This window comes from Lichtheimia ornata (assembly GCF_029851405.1).
Source record: "Lichtheimia ornata isolate CBS 291.66 chromosome Unknown scaffold00073, whole genome shotgun sequence".
Classification (NCBI taxonomy): Eukaryota; Fungi; Mucoromycota; class Mucoromycetes; order Mucorales; family Lichtheimiaceae; genus Lichtheimia; species Lichtheimia ornata.
The window spans coordinates 147,556-156,366 of NW_026695393.1; the positions used below are offsets into that span (position 1 = coordinate 147,556).

The 8,811-nt window shown below is 43.3% G+C and overlaps 4 protein-coding genes across 4 annotated transcripts; 2 read left to right on the forward strand and 2 right to left on the reverse strand.

Moving 5' to 3' along the window:
• Positions 1-349: 349 nt before the first annotated feature.
• On the reverse strand, positions 350-1,006 carry O0I10_010657 (uncharacterized protein; the record flags this gene model as incomplete). The annotated part of the gene is made up of 4 exons (XM_058490636.1): positions 350-502; positions 579-635; positions 712-922; positions 975-1,006. The coding sequence occupies 4 exons, from the start codon at positions 1,004-1,006 to the stop codon at positions 350-352; spliced, it is 453 nt and encodes a 150-aa protein (XP_058338649.1).
• A 1,012-nt stretch (positions 1,007-2,018) lies between these two features.
• O0I10_010658 (uncharacterized protein) lies at positions 2,019-3,029 on the forward strand (the record flags this gene model as incomplete). Its single annotated transcript, XM_058490637.1, has 5 exons — positions 2,019-2,146; positions 2,212-2,222; positions 2,306-2,430; positions 2,530-2,600; positions 2,675-3,029. The coding sequence occupies 5 exons, from the start codon at positions 2,019-2,021 to the stop codon at positions 3,027-3,029; spliced, it is 690 nt and encodes a 229-aa protein (XP_058338650.1).
• Positions 3,030-3,273: 244 nt separating this feature from the next.
• O0I10_010659 (uncharacterized protein) lies at positions 3,274-4,384 on the reverse strand (the record flags this gene model as incomplete). The annotated part of the gene is made up of 4 exons (XM_058490638.1): positions 3,274-3,477; positions 3,564-3,647; positions 3,698-4,064; positions 4,347-4,384. 4 exons carry the CDS (start codon positions 4,382-4,384, stop codon positions 3,274-3,276), a joined length of 693 nt encoding a protein of 230 aa, XP_058338651.1.
• Positions 4,385-7,871: 3,487 nt separating this feature from the next.
• O0I10_010660 (uncharacterized protein) lies at positions 7,872-8,639 on the forward strand (the record flags this gene model as incomplete). Its single annotated transcript, XM_058490639.1, has 2 exons — positions 7,872-7,878; positions 7,945-8,639. 2 exons carry the CDS (start codon positions 7,872-7,874, stop codon positions 8,637-8,639), a joined length of 702 nt encoding a protein of 233 aa, XP_058338652.1.
• Positions 8,640-8,811: the final 172 nt, after the last annotated feature.

Sequence of the window (8,811 nt, forward strand, 5' to 3'; positions counted from 1 at the left end):
CTCCTCTCAACCGCATTCTTACAAGTATACAAGTCTATATTATCAAAATGATTGTGCTCTGTAATGATGTTACTCTTTCAAGTATACAAAAAAAGAAACCCAGATAAGACATCGCCATCGCAACAGACATCTTCTAGAATACTTCCAAGCGAATCCTTGCAAGCGAATAAAAGCAACATATAAGTCACTATGTAAAAGTAAAGTAAATCTCATTTGGGGGTGGGTGGATGGGTGGTGGGATGAGCGGGTCATTTGCAGCACACATAGTGGTAAGCCTTTCCACACAAAATCGACGTTTACGAGCGAAGCGAGCAGTTGGCGGCCTAGTAAAAGTGTAGATATCATTTCTCTATTTGAAGAACCAGTAATAAGCTATAATAACCATCAATACAATAAAAAAGATCAAATAGCACATGGTTGCTCCACTCTCTTTTTCAGCCATGATCTTAAAGTTGTGCATCGTTCGACCAAGGATCGTTCCAGTATCCGCAAATTGGGTATTCTACAACATGACAATACCCCATGCAATGAGATGACACGTTCACACTTCGTTACCATCATCATCATCATCAACCTACCATGCTATCTAACAAGCTGTTGCCAGATCGGATCTCATCGCCTATTTTACCAGTAATCTACATAGAGACGGGGATGTTGATAAGCCCACTTGTCGTCGTCGTCCATGGATACCATTCTTCCACCACCACTTACACTCTTCAAGACTTGCACTTTGGCTGATAATCCAGTTATTCGTTCATCACTTTGGCTCTCCAGATATTCAAGGTCATGGTCATTGAGCTTTTGTTGTTTGAGCGAGTCGCTACCAGCAGGAGATGACGATCGAGAATCCAGATGCGGGGATGGTGTCGAGAACTGCCTCTCTCCCAACAATGCCGAACGATTATGGAGGTGTTGAAAGGATCTAGTGCATGGCGTGGGTAAGTCTCTGGCACACAGTGTGATGCTTTCATTACCTTACACTACGAGGGCCAAACTGCCGTGACATAAGGAGGTGGAGGAGAAAGAGTTGTGTGTGTGTGACGCAAAGGAAAAGAAAGAATGATTTATGTGGTATTAATCCAGATGCGTTCGGCCACGTTACTTTTGGAGATTCCTGCAATCACCACCCCATATACATTCATTCATTTGATGGCTGCCATTGGCTGAAAGGCTTCATTTGCGCATAAGACATCTTCTCACTCAACGTCTAGTAGCTAGCTAGCCCATATCTTGATTACCCTTTATTCTTGACAACATTTGTAGTATCATCTCTACACCACCTGCTTGTCATATAAAGTTCTTGTTGAAACTCGCATGCGAATAAAAGTCGATGTTCCATTTACGTTTATCACTCTGACAATGAAGTCTGATATTCATTGTCCTCATGTATCCGCTGCAGCTTATCATTTGAAGAATCAGCACATGCACGCTGTTGATGGCTATTCACGTTATATGACCCATAATAATTGATTGGGAACAATAATAGGCAGCCGGATAACGTGTAAATGTTATGCATGTACAAGTTGCATTGCCTATAGATACATCCCTCTCGTATCCTTGTAATTACAATGCATACAAGATACCTTGCTCATCGCCAAGCCAAATATGGGAAGAACGTGGTAAAGAAGTTGTACGGGGTCCATGCGATTGGAAGATTTCTTTGCGAGTCTTATCATCACAATAGCCGATGCAGAAGGGAGTTGCCATAGCAACCAAAAAAGTGCCTAATTGCAATTAATACGTCAAAGGAAGCGTCGTAAGGATTGCAGAAAACTCAATGAATGTTGTCAGTAATGTAATGCACCTAATATCAGTAACATGCTTTTGAGCCCTGAACAATGGAATACTTGGAAAATAAGATACCCGGCAGAAAGTAAGACTAAAGCGGAGCAGTTGAGATGTCAGTCATCATCCCCCGCTTTGAGACATATATAAAAGAGGGGTGTATGTTGTCTTTAATTGGTGCCTGCCCATTCATCCATCCCATTCCTTTATCTCCCTTTCTCTCTCTTTTCTATATGAAATACTTTTTGTCGACCTTCGTTTTTGCACTTAGTACAGCAGGATTGGCAGCTGCTCAAGCATCTGCTGGTGCTTTTTACATCACAGCCCCACTCGAAGGCGATACTTGGACAGCTGGCACAACGTATGTTGTTATGAAATTGCGCAGTAAACAAACATTAATACCACTTTTTACTTTATTCTTGGCAGTGAAACCATTAGTAAGAATTACATATACACAATGACGAGAGCAAAGAATAGCATCAATTGATTAATTGCTCCTGGTTGGGGTCATGTACAATAGAATGGATCAATGGGATGAATCAAAACATTAGTATCAATCTCATTGAAGGCAAGGACAGTAATAGCATGGTGTCTACCGGCGACTCTATCAATGCTAATGGAATTAGTGGAACTGCATCTTGGAATGTAAGTTTTCGCGTGTGATAGTATGTGTGTCACAAATGCCTTACGCACGTGGCATATGCATCTTTTATGGAAATTGTTGGTGTAACCCCCGTTATACAGGTCCCTGCTGATATCGATACTTCTGGACGTTATGCCCTGCGATTTGATTACACCGACAGTAATGGAAACGAGTATGTTACTGCGGCAATAGAATAGAATTGAAATGCCAAGAATGATTTATTTATGTTTTCATCTATCCATATAGTGCATCCTCCTACTCGGGAGCTATTAAGATCGTCAAGGGATCCTCCTCCTCGTCATCATCAGCATCAGCATCAGCAAATAGCTCTGCTTCTCTCTCTGGTTCTTCCTCAGCTATCGTTACAGCATCTCAATCATCGACACCTCTATCATCCGCCTCAGCTTCAGCTTCTAGTGCTTCCTCAACCCAATCCTCATCATCAGCCCAAAGCACAGCCCCTTCATTACCACCCAATCTCAAACCTTCTCTTGCCGCATCCACTACACCCGAAGCTATCCAAGAAGGCTCGGCAATCAATAACAAGGTGGCCGCTCTTTCCATTGCCATCCCTGCTGTTCTTGCTTGCACCCTTTTCTAATTGAATAGACATACCATCTCTTCATCCTTCTTCCATATCCACTCATTTATACATGCATTATTCGTAGCCATACAGATAGAACTTAATTCATGGACGCAATTGATCTCTTTTTGATTCGTATACAAGAAATTGAGGGAGAAAATAGATGCTGGGCGGTATTGGTTCGGAGCAAGTGGTACATTGTAGATGATGAAGATAATGATGATGATGATGATGGTAATAGGCGAATGATGTAAAGGGTGATTTAAAGTAGGCCGTCGTTTCGGAAAAGCATCATGTACTGGTAGCCTGTGTGAGCTGAAGTGAAGTCTTGGTTGCTTAAGCCGACATTTTCGTAGTTGTATTCGTATTCGCATGACAATTGAGCTGTGGGATGAACGACAGATTCGACAAATTCGCGAAACAAGTCGGCTGCTACATTGGGTGCCGAGCAAGGATGATAACTGATCTGTGCCATGCCAACAATAAGTTTCATTCTTATCTTTTCCATCCAATGCATACTACACCACCACAACCACCACAACCACTACTCACCTCTAGTAATAGTCCTTTGTAGGTCGATCCAAGAAGAATATTGGCGACTCGCAGCGTGAAATCACCAATCTCAAAGCTTGTACCCTAAGAGATGGAATGAATAAACCATGTTTCCTTAACAACGTCATGCTTACCTCGATCATCACGCTTTGTCGCATTTGCCACAAGTTCTTCAACCTCGAAAGGATAATCTCCAACTCTTTTTCAGCCTCGACAACGACACTGCCATCCACCATGCAATACACTTGTCCTGGTTGCTGGCCCAATGTCACCTGATACATAAGCTTGTTATCCTTGCCTTGTGAAGACTGCTGATGGTGCATCGCTGAAGATAACGACGATGAGGGATTGGATCGTCCTCCAGTGCCATGGTTGACGTCACGATACACCTTGAATCCAAGCGACCAAGGGCCTGTGTTCTTGCCATGAAGGGACTTGGTGACATGCTCTTGAATATAGGTGAAATCACGCATGCCGGTTGCATTCTTCCATCGCACTAAACTATAATGTAGTAGTTCATATCGTTAGCTACATGCCTTGTTAGCCTGGACACGGAGAGGATAGACTTGCCATGTGACCACCATTGGTAAGAACAAAGACGCGGTAGTGCTCTTCTGAGAAGAAAGGAGGAGGAGGAGACTGACTTGGAAGATTAGGTCGCACCGACCATTGGATCCACTACCACCACCACGCACATGGACCTGTCATTTCCCTTATGAACACATGTTCCTTGTATATAGCTCTTTCTATTACATCTCTATAATAATACATTCTTCTCCTTACCCTAAATAATGCTTTGTCCACCTCGAGAACAGGACCATGGCTGTGTAAAAGGAGGATGTTCATGGCGTTAAATGGTCATAGCATCGTACATAGAATGAAAAGGAGCATGACGACGACATGATGCAAATTCATATCATTTGATTCGAAACGCTGTGGCAAGTTTAAGATGCCAATGATGAAGCCAACCTTGTACATCATAGTAGGTTGAATGTAGAAATTAACTCATCACATGATAAGCACCCTATTGCATAATAAATCCGTTGTTGACTTCCACCATGATGATGATGATTGAGTGAGAAGAGGCATGTTGGGTCTATGCACGAGTGCATGGGGAACACTATGGAGAAGCGGTAGGACATATACAAAGAATAACCCCATGGGACTAATGTAAGCCATGAATCATGTTGGAAGAGGGAGGAGGAGGAGTCAAGTCTATGTACGCAATTCCATCATCTGCAGGAAAGTGCACAAACCACAAGGAGGGAAATGGAGAAGCCGCGTTCCTTTACAGACCACGAATTTTTCATTGAGGAGAAATGGAAATTGAGGAAGATCTGCCGCCGGGGCCCGTGCATTGGCTTTGGCTTTAGGTGATGATGGAGGTGGTCCTTGCTTGTGCTTTGCATAATTCAGATGCTCTCTTTTTTCCCTTTATCTCCATACTAGCTATCATATTATGCATCCCTCGCATTCATCAATGACCTCCTCTTAGCTTCTTTGTTCTGTATTGTTGAATGCACAATCATGAGGATTATGTATATGCCGGTGCATGTACGCGTGTGCTCTTGCATTTGGCCTAGCAACCAGCACATCCCTTACCTCTCCTTATGTTGCAAAATGATTTGATGTATATCACATGAGCTCATGTCCACAATCATTGGAGGTGTTTTTGAAGGACACTTTCAATCAAAGGCTAGTAAAGATTTTGCATTGGATATGATGTATCTATAGATCCGATGGATTGATTGATCGGTTCATGAGGTGCGAGTGATCGAGGGCTACCCCGATACATTCCCTTAAAAGATAGGAGAGAAAAGGCGATCATACAAAAGGGAAAAATCTGGTAGGCGGAACGGTGAAGCCGACTGAAAAGAGAAGAAGATTGTGCATTAAGATGAAAGGGGGTCCAAGGAAGAAGAGTGAATTTGGAAACCCTTTTGCCGTATTCGTGGGCAAGCCGATGCAGGTGTATAATATCTCTTGGGGGCGGTTTACCACCACGGGCACTCGGGAGACAAAGAGGTATAGTAAAAAGGGATGTCTTTTTCTCCCCCAACTACCTCAGAGCACGCACCTCTCTTTGTTTCCTTTCTTTCCCTTTTTTGGCTCCTCTTCTTTGTTCTCCATGAACTTTGGTCTATGGACAAAGAGAAAGAAAAGGCGAGAAGGGGAAAAGGAGATACTGAATACCACCATGGCACCATCACATAGACCAGTAACTCACATACACAAGCGAGCACTCAAATGCTGTTTGACTTTTTTGCTCCCGCTACAATACTATTTTGCCTCGTTCCCTTCATATTCGGATCCATCATCTTCTTCTCTCCTCAAGGGCAACTCCTATCGCTTTTCTCTCTCTCTCTCCAAGATAGACATCTTCCTATTGCGAACCTTAATGCCTTAGCAAGGAGTAGTCTATGTTTGATTGATTGAGATCTATACTAGGTGAGGAAGAAAAAAAGACGAGATGATCAGATGTAGCATAGATGATCAGCATTGTTGTTTGAACCAATCCAACTTTTTTGTTGTTGTCACACGTTGTCTGTGTAAGTTAACAGTGCATTGCATCGCTTGGCATCAGCAGCAACAGCAACAGCAACAGCTGCTTAATGCTTGATCAATACATCACACCCATGCATGTGGCTATCACCTAATAGAATCAACTCGGGATCGGGATAGTAATGAAGGGTTCTTTTGCTCGCATGGTCAACGCCGAAATGAATTGGGTGGTGCTGGTGCAAACCGGTTTTCCTATAAGGTGCTGATTCATTTGTTGGTCTCCTACAGGTACAATTATAACCACACCACGCCATCTATCTTTTCACCACAAACGCATCCTAATTCAACTCAAAGGAGAGCCCATCTTTTTTCATGTCGGCTTGCCGGTTTGCCATATCAGGGAATCCATCACTGAGAGAAATGGCAAACGTGTCGTAGTAGGTTGCTGAGTGCCATCTTGGCATCTGAAATTGTATGCCATTGTATTGGTTGCCCCATTGTATGAATCATGCATCTCATTCATGGTAAATGCATATCCATTGTGGTGGCCCCAAATATGGTAACAGCAATAGTACAACCAAAATGATTTGCCCAAAATCCCTCAACCAATCCACAAAGGTTAGCAACATTCCTTGAGCTATAGAGGATGGCAAACATCGTGGTGGAGATAAATTTTTCAAAAACATGTGTATTCAAGACATCCATCAATGACGCATGAAGCAAATGTAATTGGATGCTCGTCCTCGTGTCAATGAACATCAAGAGATGTGGGTGTGTATGTGGCATGGCGTGGTCTTTGTCGTGCAATATTGCTTGCATACATGCAATTTGGTGCGTTGTATATTATTGGAAATGTAGTGTTCCGTTTCCCTTTAAGTTTGATTTGTCCGTGACATGCATGCGATCTTTCTAAAGTGCGAACATGAGTGTGTGCATGTGCTGTGTGATTTTGATGACCATGGCCACTCGATGAAAAAACTCCATTGTCAAGCTGTGTTATCATCATGATCTCTCACACAGACACAACCAAATCTTAACATCCCTATGCCCTTTTTACCTTTTGAACGATTGAATTAGCGTATGCTAACATGTATGCGTACGCTATGGTTCTCTAAACCGAGAAACACTAGTCAGCATCTCCCCTTTATCTTCACTCGCTCGCCCCTTCCCTTTCTTGTTCCACCCATTTACAAATAATCGCCTCCCACACAACCACAGAACAAAAGATCCAATTCACTCCCCCTTTTTCTTATGAGCCTCAAATGCCCTGAGGTGTAGTGGGGTAAAATAATTGCGCAAGAACGAGTTGAAATAGTGCAAGTGTACATCCCCTGTTCCCCGCTCGTCCCATCCACCCACCTCAACCGCATACGTACCCTGGCATAATGAACCTACATTGAAGGAGACACGCTAATGTGGATTGATCGGTACTAAATATACAAGCGAAGATTGTCATGGCAACCAACCACTTCTATCGCGTTTAACGAAGATGTTTTATATACATAGATGCGTGGCCGAGTGATTGTGTGATAGATCACAAGTACTTGCAGCCATCTTTTAAAAGCGTTGGCGTGTATGTTTTTGAGTATAAGCAATAAACTATGTCGTTACAACCCCAGATCAAGAAAGCTAGGCACCTTATCCCTAAGATCTGCTCCACCCCCCAAGAGCCAAAACATATAAAAGGCGTGGCATTTGTACTCGGATCGGACAGCATCACATCTTCCCTTTCCGCTCTTATTCAACTAGTTATCCAACGCCTTTTTTTACTCTGCAAATTAACTTTTTCGCACAAACATACCCATAATGAACAGTAAGTTAGCATACCTGATGTTAGCGTTATAGCAGTGCATTGACTTTTACATTATCCTTATAACAGTTTCCGATATCTTGAACCCATCCAACGCTTCTTCATCAATCACAGAAAGCCACAGCAGCAGTAGCAACGTATTGCCAATGCTTCCCAACCATTCCTCGTTATTGCACATCCCATCCACTTCAATGCAACACCACCATCATCATCAACCCATGCTTGAATCATATGGTCATTCTTTGCCACAAGTACATAGCCATGGCAACAACGACTTGTATCACTATTATGAAAATGATCATGACGCTTTGCATGGCAGCGAAGGATATGGCAAACCACGCAACCGATTCACCGAGTATGAGGATGCTGTGATTTGTGAAGGTGTTGCCAAAGGCTTGACTTGGGGCCAAATCTCTGCACAGCTTCCCAACCGTAAGCGAGCTACGTGTTTCAACCGTTATCGTACATTGCAAGGCATTCGTAAATCCCGACGACGAGTTAGCAGCTTCCGTATGTCGACATCGCCCTACATGGTTACTCCACCAGCTTCACGACGTGCTTCTATTGTCTCGTGCTCTACCCGTGGCATCAGCACACCTTCTCCTTCGCCTCCTCTTCCATCGGCAACATGGTTCCCCTCCAAGAACAATGCTACAACCCCTTCACGTCATTGGGTGCCTGATCTGGTGATGGATCGGTCGTCCTCATCATGGTTGGATGATTATCATCCTCATCATGGTGGTAGCATTGGATACCGCTTTTAGTTGCCATGGCAACTCTATTGGTGTTGAAACGTGCATGCATGTTTCCTCTTACCATCATCATACGCATTCCTCCTCATCATCACTCTTTTCATAACAGCCCACCAATTTGACTTTATATTTTTTTCCTTCACCATTGTTGCATTCCAATTCATCTCATTGCCCACCCACCCAC